The 21,546-nt window shown below is 38.5% G+C and overlaps 1 protein-coding gene across 1 annotated transcript in view; it reads right to left on the reverse strand.

Moving 5' to 3' along the window:
- Frem1 (FRAS1 related extracellular matrix 1) overlaps positions 1–21,546 on the reverse strand; it is a 122,908-nt gene that overhangs the window by 15,393 nt on the left and 85,969 nt on the right. The window contains exons 27-32 of the mRNA XM_090329104.1: positions 12,465–12,594; positions 9,077–9,149; positions 2,962–3,111; positions 1,119–1,351; positions 508–555; positions 79–243 (exon numbers count right to left, since the gene is read on the reverse strand). Of these exons, the coding sequence (XP_090185230.1) occupies positions 79–243; positions 508–555; positions 1,119–1,351; positions 2,962–3,111; positions 9,077–9,149; positions 12,465–12,594 (799 nt within the window). The remainder of the gene's footprint in view (positions 1–78; positions 244–507; positions 556–1,118; positions 1,352–2,961; positions 3,112–9,076; positions 9,150–12,464; positions 12,595–21,546) is intronic.

Raw genomic sequence — 21,546 nt, forward strand, 5'->3', positions numbered from 1 at the left:
ATATGTGAATTAAGAGTGTTTGCAGCCCGGCCCACAGATTGTTACCAGGTAAATAGGAAAAACAAAAGCTTCTTCTACCTGTCTGGGGAAGTGTGAGGTGCTTGTGGATTCGGCCTTATCTGCTGGAGGTAGCTCTGCCTCCTTGACTGCCCTGTGTGGCTGACTGAGGATGGGTACTGTCACCTTCCTTTTGTGAGTGGGAAAACTGTCGTCCTCCAGTCTCAAGGAAACCACTCCATGGTACTTGAGAAAACCAGCAAACAACACCACAATAAGAGGAAAAGAAACAAATATCAAGGCAGAACCCCCCCCCCACAAAACTTCATTGTAAAAATGTATGATTTTAAAATTATAGCACTACAAAAAGATGAAAGGCCTTTTTCTGACCACCAAATGCTCAAATTTCAAAGTAAAATATTCAGGGACATAATGACATAAGATATATTATCTCACTAAATATTTTTATGCATAAGTAAGAAATTTCACAATTCTCTGACTTATTCTTACATTATAGATGATGTCTGTTCCATTTTTATAAACTGAGGATGGTAAAACCTAAAATCAAGAGAGACAACAGATGAGCTATATAGGCTGAATAATAATTAGTAATAGAATAAAATATTTCCGTAAGATCTTATTTATAGTTGACAATTAGGAAAAAAACGCATTTCTTGACATATTTCATGCCCAAATGGTTGGAAAGTTAATATTATAGTGTGAATTTGGGCATATGAAATCTCAATTAAAGAGAACAGATACCTTTGTAACTATTTATTATTATTGTTGTTGTTGCTGTTATTTAGCACATCGATAGTGCCTAGTTAGAATGCTGTACACCCCAATGGGACACTCAATCTCTTTCTGTTCTAGGTCACTGATTATTCCCTATCAGTCTGGATCACAAAAGCAGCAAAGCAGAAAGCATATGGATGGATCAACATATCTATCACCTCCTTTAGAATCATTCATGTGGTAGGGTATTACTGTGATCTTGGAATACAAAGGTAACTGCATGATTCTGCAATGAAGCATGAGAATCCACAGTTCCTTTGGTGTCTCAGGGTCCTTATTAATATGCATTCACACTCCCACTCCCAAAAGGTTCCCAGCATCCTTACTGCCTTGCCATTCCCATGGGTCCTAAGCTTCCTTCGAGAAAGAACTGCAGCATCAAAGCCCCTCTGGAGGCCTCCCTTGGTGACCACTAGCTGCTTAGACGAAGAAGGGTATCTTCTTTCCAGATGAGGGAAACCATCAGGCATGGAGGAGCCAGAGGACAACACGGGCCCCACTCCCTTCTCCCATGCCTTGTGCTGGTTGTGGTTGGAGGAATAGGAAGTCAGGCACTGTCCTGGAGGCAAACAGAGGGCAGGCAGTCAGCACATTTCACACGAACACATCAGGAATCACACGGACTCTGTCCTGGAGCCACTTGTCATGAAACTTAGATGGATGAACTTCCCACCAGATGTTGCTTTTATGCCATTTGCCAGAAACTCCTTTAAGTCTTCATGGGTTTTCTTCTAGAAGAGTGATACCATTCCTGACATTCAAAGGGTGGTGGATTATAAAGTCATGAAATTGATTTCACAAACCACAAATGCAAATCATTGCCATGATTTTATAATCATGCACGTACTTGGACAACAGTCCCCTGTCCCTTCCTACTCCAATCCTGCTGGGTTCATCCACTGACTGCCCACAAGTACTCGGCCAGCATTCTCTTTCGCCAGATCGTCTAGAGGTAGGAACTGGAATCATTTAAAGATGTCATGGAATCAAGTAACAGTTATAAAAATTTGCAGTCAACTGTTGCAGAATGAAAATCCAATAAATCTTAACAGAGCTGCTTCAACTGGAAACCTTACCAATTAATATTTCTGGGACAGCATATAAGGTGCGGGGGAGAGACAAAAAACCTAAAGTTAGAACCTTTGTCTAGGTCTTTTATTTGTTTTTATTTTTTGTAGTATAGCATTGTGGATCAAACTCAGGGGAGGCAAGTACTCTACTGTTGAGCTATACCTCCAGTATCTGATATTTTTACATCAAAGAGTTCATATTTCATATATTTTTGCATACTTAATATACCCAGAAAATTCAACTCTATTTTAGTAAATATAAATATACTTGAGGAAAAAAGGTGGAAAAGAAAGATGTAAAATAATAAAAGAGATTATAGAAGGAACAATGGTTTCCATTTTTACTACAAGGTGGGAAAGAAAGCAGACAATAGATTCCAGGTAAGGTAAAAATATGGAGCACAAGGAACAATCGGCATAAATATAAGGACACAAGATTGTCACTGCACTGGACATTTCAAAGGCTAACTAACAAGGAACTGGAAGGAATTTGGCAGAGAATAACAATCAGAGCACAGAGGACTTTGGCTCTTATTTAATTCCTTTCACAGGTTGTTCTTTAGCATATACTACCCCAGGACCTGTTCGGCTCTGCAGCCCCAAATCATTCATTAATATTCTCCAGCTGCTCCTAAATCCCTGGGCCAGCTGCATCTTCACATCTCTCTATTTCTTTTTTTCTTCCAATTCCTTCTCTTAGAATTTTCCTGGTCACACTACAGTGGGAGCTCCAGTTTTAGGCACTGAGAGCTTTCTTTAACAGAGGAAGATAATTACAGCCTTGCAAACTCTGGGGAAAATAATTGTCGATAGATTCTCACCAACATTGTTTCCCCCTTGGTGAGAACAACAAACGGTTAGGAGAAAAACAACGACAGCACTGACTTGTTGCTTTTCTCCAACGATAGTTCTTAGCAGGAGGAAAAACCACATGAAGCAGAAAGTAGAATAAAGGGGCTACATCATGGTGGAGGTTGCTTTCTTGACAAGAAATTAAGCATTTTGATTTGAAGGTGTTATCAAGCATGTTGGCTGTTGAAAGCCAGCAGCCACGGCGCCAGAACTGCTCCTGATTTCAAGATGAGGATCAAAAGAATACCTCCTTTTGAGTCCAAAATTTTCACTGCAGCTTTTGTCTTTGTGCCAAGAACTGCATTCACGGGGGAGTTCAGAATTACTTCAAAGACCTCATCATCTTCCTCTAATCCGTCATAGGTAATTGCTATATTCCACATCTTAGTTGACATTCCTACAAGAAGTAAACATTTTAATTACTCTTTAATTGCTATTTCAATCACCTAGGTGTCAGAGAAATATATTAATTAACATGTCTACAGTTAGACTGTAGTAGCCTGAGTGAGCTATTGTACTGCCACCAACACACTGAAGCCCCGCTGATCTCCCCAATAATATGAAAAGACCACATTTGTTCCTGGACAAAGATGATTCCATTTCAATGCAAACACTGTAACAACACAAAAAAAGTAAGCTGCTTTATACAAGGGATGAAAACTAGTGCTTAGCAGATGAGAGCCCATATATGTATGTATATATATATATGTATATATATTATAGTCTCATGTTAAGAATAAACAGCTACTACAATCTAAAAATCTAAAGATTTCAAGAAATCTTAAATGGTTCCTGCAGACAAAGTGATGATTATTGGATGGTACTTTATGTTATTTAGGGAACTCTTGAAATGACTGATTTCTAAAGACAGCTGCCTGCATCATCCTTCTAGACTCCACTGCTTTTTCTGATCATATACCACTTAGCAGTCAGATATCCTTCTAGAGAGAATTTATGGACTCTGGGGTTTGGGGGAGGGTGGGCTCTAGAAATGGCCTTACCCATCTCACCTAAGACTGTATTTGCCCATTTTTTTTGTCTGCCTCTATTCATGAAGTTACAATGAAGTGTGGTTCATAGTAACTTTCTGAACTTGACACAAGGTAGTTTTGATTTCACACAACAGATTTCCAGCCATGCTGTCGCCACCAGGATTGGAGGCAAAGCAACCCCAGAAACAAAAAACCTTAGAGCTGGAAGACACTTCTGAAATGGTCTAAGCCAGTTTCCATGATATACATTTCAGGTCATCTTCTGGGTTTATTTAGCCCAGAAAGTGGAGGCAGGAAGTAGAGAATGCTGTTTAGTGGTGAAATAAGGTTCAAGTTTAAAGGGGAAGAAGGAGATATTAAATTTACAGCTTGACTTTGTAGGGCTAAGTTTGTAAAGCTTTCCTACCATTTACTTATTGGCAATTTGAGTGCTCTTATGCTCATAAATCTGCCTCCATAAAGGAGATAAACTTTTTTGCCTTCCCTTCTGAAAATATGACTCTTGCTTTCAGATTGCCTTCTGCAGATTTATACCTCTTAAATGTGCCATCCACACAAGAGCTGCCATCTTGAAGGTGAATGTGAAACATATAACAGAAGCCATATTCTGACCTAAAGGAGTTTACAAGTTCTTAGAAGAGATAAGACAAATAAAATTGTGTTTGGGCATCCATAGAGCTGGTTCCAGGTATCCTATGGATGTATACCAAGGTACTTAGTAAGCTAGCTATATATCTCTCTCTACATATATTCTATGTGTGTCTTCTTATCCTTGCTCATAATTACCTAGTACAGTGTAATTTTTTGTTTTACTGTAGGAACTAATGACAAGAAATGTCAAAGCCTCAACATATTTAATACAGATACAACATTCTGTTTCTTTTTCGATTATTTTCATCTATGCTTGGTTGAAAAGGTAGACAATGAACTCCTGGATACAGAGGACAACTGTACCAAAAATATCAACTAACTAACTGTCAAAAGCTGCCAAAGGTATAGATAGATGACATTTAGTATATGTATGTGGGATCCAGACTTTTAGAAGGAGTAAGAGAGAAGATATAATAAGCAAATGAAGGAATTTACAAAGTTGAGCAGAAAAAGTGTGAGTACAGTAGCTGGTTGAAGTTGAAAAGTCACATCTGTAAACAAAAGACCATACAGCAGCAGAGATATTCTATAGCCAGAGTACAGTCATCTTTGAGTACCAGTCACCATAACCAGACTTTGAACCTTAGGCAAGAGAAGGCTTTCAAACTGGAAGTGATGTTCTGAAAGAGGATGCTTCCACAAAATGAACATACAAATTGTTCCTGGATGCCTGAGCATCCAGGCAGAGAGTGAGAGATGCCAGACCCTGACAGCCCATAGAGGCACTAGTTGAAATAAAACTAGTTTGAAAAGATTCAAGGCTACAAGAGAAGAAAGTATATAAATACTCAAACTGTTAATATTCACAGAGCTGTTTTAATCCTTGAATGCCATGAAGTTAAATGATATCTAAATAAAAATCCAATGTATTCAAATATATTTTTAAGCCTCAACCATTGCTTCTTATTTTTAGAATTGTCTTGTAAAAGATATAGCATCTTTTCTCTTGAAAAGAGAGTGAGAAAGGATGTGGCCCTTTGGCTTAAAGTGGTAGAATACTAACCTTGGGCTGAAGAGCTCAGGGACAGCACCCAGACCCAGAGTTCAAGCCCCACAATGGACAAAATGAAACAAAAAAGAGAATGAGAAAGAGTGGGAGGGAGCCCTGGATATGTGATGGGCCTTATGGAAGAAAACCAGATAGCTAGGCTAAATCTCTTCTGCTTTTCACTTACATACTTCAGATTTGTTTGTCTGCATTTCTACTTTGTTCTTATGCCTACTAGGTGTGTGCACAGGACCCTCTTTTTAGGTTAAGAGACTGGTAGTCAGAATTTCACTGCTGTTGTTTTTTTCCCTACTTTCCTCTTCCATTTTCAAGGCGCAAAGTATTTAAGTCCCTGAGATATAACTGCATTTTCAAGAGGCTTCCACTTGCTCCTCTCCCTGTTTCCACAAAATCAGAGTGGTACTGTATTGATAAACAGAGCATGTTTAAATGCACTGGGGGGTGAATTCCTTAGATATTCTCTCTGCAAAGTAGATTTCTCTTTTGAAAAAAAATTTTTTTTTCAATATTGCTTTAGTAGATGTCGCATTAGAGATCTGTTCCTTTGGCATACATTTTGACTCTTAGGAATGATGAAGTTTCAATTAGGAATACAGAAAACCTTTCAAAAACACCTATTTTTTCTTTAAGGATGCAATCATTTTAAGAATATTTCCACATCCACCCACAGTAGCGGAATACAGAGAAATCAGGATCCATGGTTCCATTTAGTACAATAATTACAAGGCAGGCCTTCCTATAAATCCTAGAGTTCTCCAACATGATCCCAGGGTCCTATTAGATTGCTCAGGCTCTGTTTCTTCGGGATTGTGAAAGCTTTCGAGAAATAAATATCTTTGGAGAAGTAGACTGATTGCAGTGAGTAAAAGGGCTATGTCTTAGACTGAGGACAAGGACTGAGACATAGGACTGAAGACAGGACTGAAAGTAAATGAGAAAATAAGCATTCACTCTACCCGTGGTAGTGGGAAACTTTAAAAATCCATAAAGCAGAACTTCCCATTATGAAACTGTTTCTGATTTTAAAAATTCCAAGATCAATGAACTTCCAAGCATGGGGATGAGTTTTATTATTTACAAGGTGAGTTTCTGTTGTTTTTTTTTAAATAATCTAAATCATCTCTAAAATCAAGAGATGTTTGGAGCCCCCAGTAGCTATTAGTATCTACTCAAAATAGCAGATAACTGATATAGACAAATGAGTATCTTATCTAGTGGAATGTCTTAGAGGTAGATCTGAGTCCCCCCTTTGTGTGATAGCTACTAGTTGCTATCAGTCCAGAACACCTGGTCAGCTTCTCAAAACTTAATGGAGCAAAAATCACACTGATAGTGTAACACAAACATCAGTCATTAAAAGTACACAGAAAAGACTGCCAATAGGGGAGAATCCCCATGTGAAGTCACAAAATGGCACAACATATCAGATCTTTTCATGGTAGCATTGACCATAAGAGCCAGTAAACGCCTTGGGATTAATATAAAACATATAATAGGAGGGGCTGGGAGTTTGGCCAAGAGGTAGAGCGCTTGCCTAGCAAAGACCCAGGTTTGATTCCTCGGTACCACACATATAGAAAAAAGCCAGAAGTGGTGCTGTGGCTCAAGTGGTAGAGCTCTAGCCTTGAGGAAGCCCAAGGACAGTGCTCAGGCCCTGAGTTCAAGTCCTATGACTGGCAAAAAACGATAAAAAAAATGTAATAGGAACCACTCTTTCAACAAGGTGTAGTCAGCCAGAAAAATCAACCAATCCAGCACAAAAAAAGCCCAGTAACAATATTGGAGTGATGGCACATCAAATTGGAAGCTCACTGTTATACGTTGAGTTGTATCCCTCAAGAACTTCTAAGTTATCCCAAGTCCTTAGACATGATCTCATTCGGAACCACGATATTGCAGATGTGATGAATTAATATAAGGCCATCCTAAGAATAGAGTGGCTCCTTAATCCATTATTACACATCCTTGTACAAAAGGAGAATTTGTCCACAGATACATACAAAGAAAGCACATCACATGAAGATGAAAGCAGAGACTGGGAAAACTTGACAGAAGCTGAAGACTACTAATTATTAGCTCAAGCCATTAGTGCATTGCGGTGCTCCCTTACAGCCTCAGAAGGAATAAATGCTATGACACCTTCAGCTTGCAGGACTTGCAACCTCTAGAACTGCACAGTGACAAATGTCTGTTTTGAGCCATTCTGTGTGTGACATGTTATTACAGAAGTCCTGGAAAGGTAATAAAATCATCCAATGTCATGATTCCTGGGGAATAACAGTTTAGTATTAACATTTTCTATTTCAGAGTGGTGATGCTACTTGGACCATTTCTTTTGCCTTTGCCCACAACTGAATGTATAAAGTGGTGGACAGAGAAGAGTATTTTCTGAGCACATACTATCTCTGCAGGAAAGTACAAAAACTACATGTTTTGTTGGCTTCCTCAGGAAATGTCCATTGCTCTTAGATAGATGGATGACCAACTCTTTTCTAGCTCATAGGAGAGAGGGAGGAAGGAAGAGAGAAGGGGAAAGGGGGAGAGGGAGAGAGACAGAGAGACAGAGAACCATGCAGAGGTAAGGGAGAGCTGCTTACCCTATTCACAGAACCCAGGGAAAGAGGGTGGGGTTCAGTCAGGTTCTAGGCACACATCCCCAGAGGTTGTATCAGTACTTTTGTGTCTGTCCTTCAGCTTGGCAATTCCCATCTCTGCCTTTCTCGGGATACTTTCCAGGATTTACCTTCACTGGAATGGTGGCTCACACACTTTGAGTCAAATTAACTGCAATGAATGTCTTCCAATCTGTGTCCCACATGTTTTGTGTGTGTGTGTGTGTGTGTGTTTGTACTAGGATTTAAATGAAGTGCCTCATGCTTGTTAGGCAGATGGTCTTCCTCGTGAGCCCCTGTTTTTGCACTGGGTATTTTTGAGATAGGGCTAGCCTATTTTCAGGCTAGCCTGGGTTTTGTTCTTCCTATTCACGCTTCCCAGAGACTCTGGATGACAGGTATCACCACTGGGTCTAGCCATTGGTTCAAAACTTTATTTTTCCCCAGGCAGGCCTCAGACTGCAATCCCTCATCTCCATCTTCCAAGTGGTTATGGTTACAGGATTTAGTCATCACTCCAGACTACGATAGACCAGTTTTTTTAAAGCACTAGTTTTTGTACCAATTTTTTCACCTAACAAAAATTTTCCACACATTTAAAACAAAGTTCCACTTAATGGAATAACTCTTTCTCTTGGTATCATACCTTATCAACCTGTCACAATAGGAGATCACTTAGAAAGTCTCAGGAATCCATATATATATATATATATTACATATATAATATTTTGAAAATTTTCATTAGAATTTGAGGAAACTAATACTTTATAATATTTTAAAAATTACCTTAATTTTTCCTGGAGTATATTTGAAATTTGCTTTGATATTTTATATTTAGTATTTGTTACAAATTTCCTTCTCATTTTAAGTGAATTTAAAAAATGAAAAATTGAGCTTTTTCTATACAATTAAAGATATAAAAAATAAAAATAATAAAGAGAACAGAAGAACTTCAGATCCAAATTCATATAGTTTGGAGTGGGGTGATATAGTTCCCTGAAGATCTTCTAGCTGGCTGAAGTTACATAGTAGTTTGTCTCTTCCAGTCTGCAGACTAGCTTACAGAAACATAAAACAAATGACAGTCACAAAACGTACCTGGATCAAACTGAATGAGTTTGGATGGAGTCACCGTGAAATCTTTTCCAACTGTCGCTGACACTTGGTTGACCTTAAGTGGGGAGAAAAAGTCTCTTTTTTAAAATAAAAGTAAATACTACAGAAACATTTATTCCTATACTAGACTAAACTCATAAATCTGGTTTTAATATGAAGTCACATTAAAAAAATTACAATACACCATTTTAGATCTGGACTGGATTTTTCTTCAAGTTGACTTTTTGCTTCTCATTTTGAAATGATTTGGTCACTGGAGAGAACCATATAAAGTTTACAACTTAATTTTTCTCTTTGTTACAAGCACAACTTTATTTCATTATCTTCCTTCTCCTTCAACTTGGTTTTTGAAACAGTGCCTTAAAGAGAGTGGGGGAGGGGAGCAGGCCAGCCAGAGAAGAGAAAACACACACACTCTCAGCAAGCTGGATGACGAACTGTCAGCCAGCTTTGATATCGTGCAAGCTCCTCCAGGGCACTGACAGTCTTGAGACCAGATTAACACGAACAAGTCTGGTCCGTTTTCCTGTCTGGATGAAACCATCACTCTTCACCAACATGAATGAAGGCTTTGTGGGACTGACATACCTGGTGAACAGTTACACAGAGGCAATCCACACCCAGAACCCACAGCTTTTTTAGAGGCTCCCATCAAGTAAGTTGTAAAAATAGCAAAAAAAAAAAAAAAAAAAAAATCCTCTAGTCTAAAGAGGCAACTGACTACTTCCTTGTTCTTAGGATTAAAGACCAAGAAGGTAATTTCAGGATCTCAAAATCTCTCCTCTCAGAGTGGGCCTAAATATGTTAAGAAATATCCTCGGCTGGCAACAGTGATAATACTCACTAGACATTATGTTAGAAATGAACTTTACAACTTGGGGAAGGAGGGAAAGTAGGAGAAAATGAGGGAGAGGACAGCACTGTTCCTCATTGCCTTATTTACGTCACTGCAAACCCATTTACAATAGCAGTTTTTAAAACACTAGGAAAATAAAAGTGGTCATTAGACATAATAGGCAGTTGTTATTCTTGTACATTTTTCTAAAATACTTTCTTATCTTTTTTATTTAAAGAATTTATTAACATTGATTTTTACATCATATTTCAAATGTTATGTTTAACAAACAAGTGTTAAAGAAGGGAATCTCTATATACAATCACTGGCACTTAGATTTTAGAACATACATTTTTAAGAGATTAAAGATGGTCAAGAAAAGTAGGTGAATATATTTCTTCATCTTTAAACAAAAGGATAAAGGGAGCACAAGTGAAAACTTTTTTTTTTAGTATTCTCTTTCTATGGCTCCATGTCTGCATTCCAATTCAAAGGTACTAATGCTAACATATGCTAAGGCATTATCTCCTAGGATTCCATTTGTTCTTTGCATACAATGCCAAAGCTCCCCCAGACCACTTTTCTTTGAGAAAACATAGCCCATTGTACACCTGTACCCACCATATGCTGAAAGTTATATCTCCCTGCATGCTTCTTGCACATGCAATTACCTAGTATTTACCACCGCTGAGTTTACAGAATCCTACATGAGAAAAACAATGTCTGCGGCAATGATGTTTAGAGGAAAAGGTCAGGTAAAGACATCCCATTCAAATCAGGGCAAACAGCCCACAGCAAAAGTACTTCCTTTCTCTCTATGCCTATTCACATAACCAACAACCTCTTGCATAAGATAGCAGGTTATATCCTGGGTATTGTCCCTAAAGACTAAGGGGCTATACTTAACAAAGGTCTGCACTGCTAGTTGGAAATTTCATGGGGTGCACTCAGCATAAATAGACATAAGGGTCTATGAAGTTCTTTCTACCCAGCAAGGCAAAGGGTTTGTGGTCCCAAATTCTAGAGAAGAGTTCAGAAAAATACCTAAGCAGATTCTTTCCTTTCCATAAGTATCTTCTGGAAAATTAGGAGGCTTACCAAATTTTCTGCTGTTTTCACAACAAAGCACTAACAGGACTAGAAAAAGGAGCACCTATGTCCAAAGGAAACAACATAAACACTGAATCTGGATATTAAAATTCAGGTATACACATTCCTGAGAACTTGAATGAACTATTATACTTTAAATTTAACAGATACATTATTTCCCCAAAGGCTGATGTCAGTGTCATTTTCAGAGTGAAGAGGAACATTTTTAAACATTCAATGTTACCAGTACTCAAACATATGGCAAAGTATCATTGTCTTAAGGAGATGTTATCATAAGAACTCCTAAAAGTCTTTCAGCCAGAGTCAGTGGCTCACACCTGTAATCCGAGCCACTCAGGAAGCCAAAATCTGAGGATCATGGTTTAAAGCCAGCCCAGGCACTAAGGTGCATGAGACTCATATCTCCCATTAAACATCAGAAAACCAAAAGTGGTGCTGTGGCTCTAGTGGTAGAGTGATAGCCTTGGGCTGAAGAGCTCAGGGACAGCACCCAGGCCCAGATTTCAAGCCCCACGACTGACAAAAACAAAATCTTTCAGTTCTAGAAGCCATAGATGGTGCTCCATTGTAATGGCAATGGAAAGAAAGAACATGTCAACTAAATTATTTGATGATTCTTTATGAGTCACGTGCTTACATTTATATATGCTCTCCTAATTTTGCATGACTTGAATGATTTTTTTCTGTATAATAATCAGTATTTATTATGTAAATGTTTCATAAGTCTCTATAAAAAAAAAGAGAAATCTACTCTTGTTTTTGACAAGCAATTCAACATTCTCTAGAGAACCCAAAGAAAATGTTTCAGGGTGATACAAATGGTTGCTCCCTAAGAACAGCCAGCCAGCCCTCAACTGATAGCCCTGGAAAATGCAAGCCAGATAAGACACTCATGTGACTCTCTTCAAAATAACCCTGCTCCCAGGCTATGGAAACTGGACCTGAAGTGTGGCGCCAAGGATAGAGGCAACCAGATCAAGCATTCCAGAGTGTAATTTATTGGCGACTTCCGGACCGAAGTGTGGTCTTAGACAATAGGTTAGTCTCCCGTTTTGCTTCATCTACTGATACCATAGAAAGAGAATGTGTTTGGGAGTTGAAGTTTGCTATGAGCATCTGCCAAATGTGTTGTCTATGACTTTTCTTACTAAACTAAATACATCACCCTATGAATTCAAGAGTGTACAAAACCTAAAGACAAGGTTTCAAAGCTGAAATGAGGTTCTAAAAGCACTGCATTTAGGAGTAAAGGGACCTAGAGAAGGATAAGAGGAGAAGGTGGAATATTTTAAAGTTGTATTCTTCAGAATAGTATTATAGCCTGCAGTCTGGAATTTCTTGGTCACTTCAAATTTTTCTAAGAAAAAATAATCAATGGCATCAACCAACAACATGAATTTTAGTTTGCATTTTTAGAGTTATTACCTTTATACTCACAAAGGCTGAATCCATGGAATAGCCCCTTCTGGTAACTTCCAGGATTAACATACCTACATTCTCACAGACTTCATATTCAGACTGTGACCATTCAATATGAGACCACTTCAACTCCAAACTGCATGAAAAGAAAAAATTTAAAAATCATTAAATATGCATAACTCTATTAAATGGCTGTTGGGATTCTTGGCTGGCTGGGTAGGAGACTGAACCACTGGTTCCTGTTTTCATGAAAAGACATTTGATGAATTTACACTAAAGAGAGAAATTCCTTACACATGTTTGGCAAATGTTTACTCACATTGTCTCATCAGATCCTTACAATGACCCTGTGAGGTAGACAGAGTCCTACATGAACTATGTTAACTAAACAAAGAAACTATGGTGAAAGAACTGCTTAGTACCACACAGTAACAACAAAGCAATTATAAAGTTCAAGGTATTATACACTGTAGAAAGACACGATCTTGTGGCTTCCTTATTGATGCCAAAAGATCTGTTCTACACACAAATCTTGTGTGAAATTGGGTTTCATTTCATAACAAGTTATCGTTTAGTGTGTGCCTAAAAATTGAAGTGTGTGCCTAGTAACCGCTGTTTTTCTTTTTGAGCATGTAACAGCAGTGTACCAGTACAGCTTAAATGTAACTACATTCAAGGAAAAGGAATGACTTAGAAAAAATTTATATTAAGTGAAGTAAGCCAAACTCAAAGAAACGTAGGCTCAATGGTTTCCTTCATTTGTCATAATCAGTAGAAACCTTGGGCTCTCCTAGCAATAGAGCAAAACCTAGATATATAAGGCCATATAGGATGCTGCTAAATAAAAGGACCTCCAGGATATAGAAACAAAAGCCATTGTTATCCTTAATGTACTAGGTTATCTCTCATCTCTTTTGCTGTCCCTTGGTTATCTCATATTGTTACAGTATTTTACCTTGTTATCTGATATATTGTATATATGCTTATTTGGTTATTTGAAATAGGATAGGGAAGGAGGGGAAAGAGGATGAGGGATGGGGGTGGGGGGAGGGAAATGGGGACCAAGACATGAGAAAGGGTATCAATGTTTGTGAAGTAATGCACCTATCTGGTGAATATAATGTAACCCTTCTAATAATTACAACAAAAAATATATGAAAGAAAAAAATGTAACTACATTCACCCCTCAGTTTCCACAGAAGATTTGTTCCAAGACCCACTGCTGATACCGCATACAGTAGATGCTCAAGACCCTTATGCAAAATAATGTGCTATTAGCATCAAACTTTCACATATCCTCCTGTAATTTCTAAACCATGTGTCGATTATATAGACTATCTAATATAGTGTACAAATTCTATAGAAATAGTTGGTACATTGTCTTGTTTAGGGAACAGTAGAAAGTAAAAGTAGTCTGTTTTGTTCAGTACAGATGAAATGTTTTATCAACAGTTTTGATTTGCTCTTGCCTGGATCTGTAAAACCATTAGGATACGTGAGGGGGCTAAAATCAATTGGAAAGCCTTATCAATATTTGTACAATATATTCAGTGAGTCTAACATTGGGTGGAAATTTTCATTTCTCACATTTCTTTAAAAAGAAAAAGAGAAGAGAGAAAATCAAGCCTCAAAAGAATTATACAACTATTTCCAAGTCAAAATGTACTAGAGGTAGCAGAGATAATATTCAAGCATAAATCTGATACCAAATTTTCTCCTCCTCTCTCACTCTTCCTCACTCTTAAAATTCTTTATGATTGTGCTTGAGCTCAAGCAGAAAAATAAAATTCTGCCTTCATCCTGAAATTTTTTGAGGTGAAAGTACTTGAAGTGTTTTGCTATCAAGCTTCTCTATAACTTTTTTTACCCAGTTTAAGCTTACAATATATCGCAACATTGCTTTTGTTTTATTCTTTTCCCTTTTTATTCTAAAACAACAAAGCCTTTAGTAGTTATTACCTTATTTTACATCCCAAACTTACAGCCACATTCAGATTTTCCTCTCAATTTTTTCTTCTTTTATTGTAATTAATAGAAGAGTTAGTATATTCACCAGATAGAAGGTGCATTACTTCACACACAGTGATACCCCTTCTCATGTTTTTGTCCCCATTTTCCTTCCCTTATCCCCTCCATTCATCTTGTTTTCTCCCTTCCCTTTCCAATTTCAAATAAACAAACAATTGTATATATAATATACCAGATAACAAGGTAACATACTGTAACAATATAACCAAGGATCAACAAAAGTGATGAGAAATAACATAGTACATTAAGAACTAGAATCGCACATTATATAGCTCTTGTTTCCATGTTGTGGAGGTCCTTTCATTTACCTCATCCTATATGGCCTTATGTATCTAGATTTTTGAGCTATTGTAATCCTCTGCTATTTCTTCTCAATTTTTAAATTTACTTTTTACCATTTGTTCTTCAGAACTAGAAATAGTGGGAGCCTCCAGTATAAAATATGAGTTCCCACATGTTCTAGGCTCTCCAGAAGGCCATTCAAATTAGAGAGCGAGTTTATTCTCAAATGACTACTTTGTGTCTTTATATGGATTATGTGTCCCAATTCTATCCTATATATTAAATTCAATGGCAAGATAAACGCAGTCACCCTGGTTTATACCTAAGGATCACAGTGCACTGGGGAAAGGTCAAGGGTAACATTAGAACATGGAATTACTTCATAGATTCATGACAAGATATAACATATCTACATGTATTTAAACATACATATATGTTTATCCGATCAATGGCTATAGAACACTGTTACTGCATGCTGAATTTCATAATCACTTGACATGAAAAGAGGATCTTTATATGAAAAGCATCGGGAGCTTCATGGATATTTTACACCACAAAATTTAAATATATCGTGAAACAGATCAAGAAACATAGAAATAAACAACTAAGCTTAAGGACTTCTGAGATAATGTGCAGCAAGTATATCATATATGCCAGTAGGAACAACATGTTGTGAAGAGTTTCTAAAGGATCCTGGTAAACAGAAGAGAAGAAAACATCCACAAGAGGGATTAGGGGAGAAGACAGGTGCAAAGGAAGGAGGGGCAGCAGAAAAAAAAGGACAATAGATGAAAATGGATGGGTTTCAGTTAACTCTTAGAGGATCAAATGAGTTTCAATGTCTAAATCTCCTACGAATCCTCTTATTGCTGATGCTAACCATAGCAAGCCCAGATCCATAAATGCCTCTCAGCAGATCCAAGGCCTCCAGGCCTAAAATGAAATGCAATCTGATTGCTGATCTAGATCCAGAAGGGACTGATTCAGAGCAGAAGGTTACTTCGCTGCAACATACAAAGAGTCTCAGTATTTGGGACTGTGCACATACTTCCAATGTCCTGTCAGAATGCTGCATAATGCTTATTGCTGAAGGTTGCATTACACAACGTCCCATTTGATTTTCTTAAAACTACTCACCACACATAATAAAGATCTATTGAAAAGCCATGAAATTTAAGCCAGACTATAGATTTTACAGACAAATATTTAAATAGCAAAGCCCTTCCATAGCTACAGGATGGGTGTAACATATGTTTTGAGTGTGTGTGTGTGTGTATATATATATATTTTTCAGTACTGTATTTGAGATCTTTCTGTGCTGAGATTGACTGCTTAAACTACAAAGAATTCTAGAAGAAAAGCGTGGTCAATCACTTGTGAAATCTCCCTGCAAGATGATATTTTCCATCAGGTAAATATCTAGATGCAGGAGCCCAGAACAATCTGAAGCGTTCTGGATGTGCAGGTGTAATGGGCATAAAGGTGGGTTCATATCTGTTGACAATCCCTCCATTTTGTTCTCTTACCACTGAGGAACAGTATTTTGCATTACCACTGAGTGATGACACTGTCAGAAATACAGGATAGAGCACATTATATGTGGTAATCATTTCAAGTCATTTAGCGAGAGACACAAACTTTTGAAACCATTAGGTCAGGGTTTCTCCAGCTCAGCAGTGATGACATTTTGGACCACACAATGAGAATGAGAGGCCACAAAGACGTTTGGCAGCATCTCTGACATGACCAGTCAGATGCAGTAATACATTTTTCTCCAGTTGTAACCATCCAAACTGCCTCCTGACCTTGCCCAGTGTCCATTAGGAGCAAAGTAACTTCCAATACACAATTGCCTCCATAAATTATTTTGGGGGACTTGTAACAATAGAAAAACTGGTTCCAAGTGAAAGCTTAATTTTGGTCCCTGGTAACAACTTTGGGGAACAGAAGACATTAAAACTGCATCAGAGGCCAGGAGGCTTCTATTCCCTCTGCCATCCACTAACTCTAAGCATCTGAGCAAAAGAAAAGGTGTTTAGATAACCTAGTCCAACTACATAAGTGCTTTATAAAAGCTCAGTGCCTTCAAGTTCAGTTCACCATTCCCCGAGCAACCTGTTCATTTTTCAAAGCATGCATTATGTACAACACATTATCTAGTTTACTCAGAAACACTACCTGCTCCAAGAAAATACTATTCGGTTCACTAATGCACACTTCTTTGTAGAGTATGTAGGATATACATATGCTTGTTGATTGAAAAAAATGGAAAAATGGCTCTTATTTGGTCCTCTGCTACCTAAGCTAAATTGATCACCAAAATGTTTCTCCCTCTTATTAATGCCATGTTTCATCCATTTTGACAAGATACCTGAAGATCCTCATGTGCTCTTTTAAACTCTGATTTACTCTCTATGCTGTACTTATTTGATTTCACTAGAGAGAAAGAAAAGATTGATCAAGGAGCATTCAATTGGAAATCATCATTTTTTGTTGTTGTTGTTGGTTGTAGGACTTGAACTCTGGACCTTACCCCTTGAGCCACAGCACCACTTCCAGTTTTCTAGTGGTTGATTGGCGATAAGAGTGGCATGGACTTTCATGCTCGGGCTGGCTTTGAACTGCCATCCTCAGATCTCAGCCCCCTGAGTAGCTAGGATTACAGGCGTGAATCACCACACCTGGCATCATCCATTCTTTTTAAACACAGAGGTGTGCTATCTTCTAAGGCATGTGTGTGGTTCTCAACATCTGACACTCTCTAGAGACAGCGGGCTAGAGAGTGGCACCCACATTCAGTGGATAGAGGCAAGAGAGCTGTGCCTCCATCCCCAATCCTACCATGCAGAATGCACTGCCTCAAGACAAGAAATGTTTCCCCTCAAAATGCTTAGAGTGCTATGATTGCCAAACTTTGTGCTCTGCTTTCTATTTATTTTATGTATTTTTGACTACTTGATTCATTGATAACAATGAACAATGAACTAAAAGGAGCATTTGGGGTTAAAAGGCCAAGATGGGATGCAGGACATTAATATAGGTTAATAAGAGTCTATAAAATAGTACTTAGCCACAGTCTCCTCATTTCTCCAAGTGTAATGAAAGGGAGTTGGAACTTCAAAGGGGTTCAGTGAAACTCCTCCTTTAATAATTTGGGACTTCTCAGTAAAAGGCTTTATAGAGGTTGAAAAGGTGATTCAGTTTTTACTCTTATAATGAAATCATTGCTTATAATCAAGTAGTATCTGCCTTCAGAAAAAAGAATACTGTTCCAAGTGTTCAACCTCAGATTTATCAATTCAAAGATATGCTATTAACCGTCATCCACTAAGTCTTTGAACACCTGTTTTCCATTTTTCATTTTTTTTCTCCTGATAATGGGGAAACAGTGGTGAGCCAAGAGGTAGCTTAGCAAGGACAAAAAAAAAACTTTGGAGTCAAACACACCCCCGCAGCCCCGACGAGTGAGCGAATATGGTCAGTTCTGTGGTCTCCGAGTCTCAGTTTTCATTATCTTAAAATGAGGAGAATTATGTTCATGTCAAATGATGGAAATTAAAATTAGGTAATGTATATAACAAACACCTGTACACAGTGGGTACTTAATAAGTGCCATTTTCTGTCTCTTCCTCTGTGTTTTCCTACGATCTAGACTAAGTAAACATACTGACTGCTGGCTGCTGGCTTGCAGGTAGCATGCAAGCCTTAGGGAGCCTATGCTTTCAACCTCTTCGCCTGCAAGGTGTTTCATAAAAGTCATGAAAACCTCAAAAAGCTCCCCACTAGAAAAAAATACTCCCCCCTTTTTTTTTACATTTCTTCTGTCTCTTCTCAGCGCCAAGAATGCTGAATAGAATGTCTCAGCTGAGATCACCAAAAGGAAGGACAAGAAAAGAGTGCTGGAAGCAGCTATTGAGTTATCATGAACATCTGCAGAGGTCAACTTTTCTTTTCTTTTATGTTATCGTTTTGTTGTGTCCCCGCCCCCAGTGGATGCAAGAAAGAAGTCCACATTAAAGCTGTACTGGGGAAATTGTATTAGCTGACGTTGGCTACATTCTGTGGTCTGCAGAGGTGTTTTTGATGGGAGCACCTTAGCCTGGGAAAAGTCATAGATAGGCTTGGAGACTAAAGAGCAGGTGCCTGCTTGTGAGTGGGCCAAGGGATGAACTGGTAAGAAAGCACTGTTGAAGGTCTGGAGGACAGGGGTCCCTTTCACTGTCCCTCTTCACGTTGTATGAGGATAATGTCATGGACACTTTGAGACTGTTTCCTTATTGCCCTCAGAGGACTGGGATTTTGCAGATCAAATGAGACAGCATGTGAAAGCACAATGAACAAGGTACTTGGTAGAGTCCAAACCTTTATGCAAATTTCCATCTCATAAAGGGTCATACAGCAATTTCTAATTTAAAACATGTCTTTCAGGCTGGGCGCTAGTGACTCACTCCTGTAATCCTAGCTACTCAGAAGGCTGAGATCTAAGGATTGTGATTTGAAGCCAGCCCAAGCAGGAAACCCATATTAAACAACAAACTTTAACCAGAAACAAAGTTGGAAGTGGAACTGTTGCTCAAGTGGTAGAGGGTTAGCCTACCACTCAGGAACAACACCTAGGCCCTAAGTTCAAATCTCAGGACTGATAAAAATTGTCCTCCAAATATATTTCTAAACTATACTGCTACTCAGGAAGAGAAGAGAGGTGGCTCTTTAGTCCAGTTTGAGTGGGACAGGCAGAATAATGAAATCCTAGATGCTCTATGAATATGAGTATCTCAGCAACTTTGGACATGTTGTAGCTAAGTGATACCAGTTATCCAGTGGGTAATGGTTCGAATTTCATCTCAATAAACATTGACATTTGGTCCAGTGGAAGATCTATTGAGCCTTCAGGATGAATACTGCTTAGAAATACTGCAGTGGCAAAACACAGCATTTAGCTTTTTAAAATTAGTAATCATATTGATTGTTCACTTTGTAAAGCATCACAGAATTGATGAGTTTTTGAATCCTTCAAATGTTTGTACCTTCAATTAGTCCACTGTATGAACATGAATAATCATAGTATTTAACAATAGTAATCACCAGCCAAAAGTCTCTCGTGTCAGACTTTAAATAGATACCATGCATTCATATGTTTGATCTCTTTTGTTTTTCTGATTGCCCGCATTTTACAGATGAGATAGCTAGGTCTTAAACTCTCATGAGAGTGTATGGTAAAGCTAAAGCATGAACCCAGTCCTTCAACTCCAAATTCAAAAGTTCATTACTGGGCTGGCAGTTTGGCCTAGTAGGAGAATGCTTGCCTAGCAGGCACCAAGACTTGGGTTCGATTCCTCAGTACCATATAAATAGAAAAAGCTCAAAATGGTGCTGTGGTTCAAGTGTTAGAGCTCTAGCCTTGAAAAACCCCAAGGACAGTGCTCAGGCCCTGAGTTCAAGCCACAGGACCAGGAAAAAAAAACAGCTCATTACCTACTACACTATAGTTTACAGGATATTAGGATTCAAGATAGGGATCATAATACTGATCTGTGGGGTGTGTGCGTGTGTGCGTGTGCGCGCGTGTGTGTGTGTGTGTGTGTTTGTGTGTGTGTTTGTGTGTGTGTGTGTGTGTGTGAGTCCTGGGACAAAACCTCAGGGAAAGGCATTGTCCTTGAAATTTTGTTCTCAAGGCTAAGTGCTCTGTCCCTTGAGCACAGTTGCACTTTCAGCTTTTTGGTGGGTGACTGTAGCTAGGAGTCTCAAGACTTTCTTCAAACCACAATCATCAGATCTCAGTCTCCTGGGTACAGTTAGCTATTGAGTAGTTAGGATTACAGGCATGAACCACCAGTGCCAGCTTTTTGTTGTTTTAATTTCCATAATGCTGATACTTGTGAGTCACAGGTCCAAAAAAATGCCAAAGAAAACTTTTAGATCCTTCACAAGTAAGCACTGCTCCTTTCTCAGTGCCTGGACAGCCAATATCTATAGGGAAAGAAGCAAGAATAGGCTTAATGCCAACAAGGGCAAACATGTGCTGTAAAGCCACACCTTCTGAGATGCATCTGAACATCACCACTAAGTAGCTGGAAAAGTCCCATCCCAGCTAGGTCCTTCAGTTTCCTATCTGGAGATTCTGGATTACCTCACTCATAGATGGTTATAATGATTAAATCAATAGCATAAAATATAGAGCAAAGTTTAATACATTTTAAGCATCGATCATTTATATTGTACATGTAAGTAGCTCATGCTGGTTGTTTTGAGAAGATAAAATGCTATTCGGAGCATTGTTAGTGCAATTTATTTCAGGAAACATCAACTTACAAGTACTCCACCCGGCTGTTCTAAAGGTAAGTGATGAATACCTTTTACTGCTCACTCTATACAACCTATTTTATGGTCGACACCAATTAGTCACTCTTGTATTATTCCTGAGGAATCATATGCCTCAGCACTTCATTCCATTGGTTCTGAGCATTTCAAGGCAAATGAAAACCATCTTCACCATAGGAACATGCAACACCAAACAGGAGTCTTTAAGAAAAAAAATCACTTCCCAGTTATAATTACATGAAGCAGATTCTGCTTAGTCTCACATGCCTTTGAGGGTTAAAGATATAAATCATTCTTGAAAAGCCATGACCTTGGGAATGCCAGAGACTGACAAGAGCATGTGGGGGAACTATAGTGCCAGGCTAGTGTCATGGTTGGGGCGTTGCATGTGAGCGTGCTGTCATTTCTACTCTGTTTACACGTGGCTACTCAAGGTTAGCACCAGCTCACTAGCAAG

This window comes from Megascapheus bottae, chromosome 3, assembly GCF_031878675.1.
Source record: "Megascapheus bottae isolate mThoBot1 chromosome 3, mThoBot2.hap1, whole genome shotgun sequence".
NCBI lineage: Eukaryota > Metazoa > Chordata > Mammalia > Rodentia > Geomyidae > Megascapheus > Megascapheus bottae.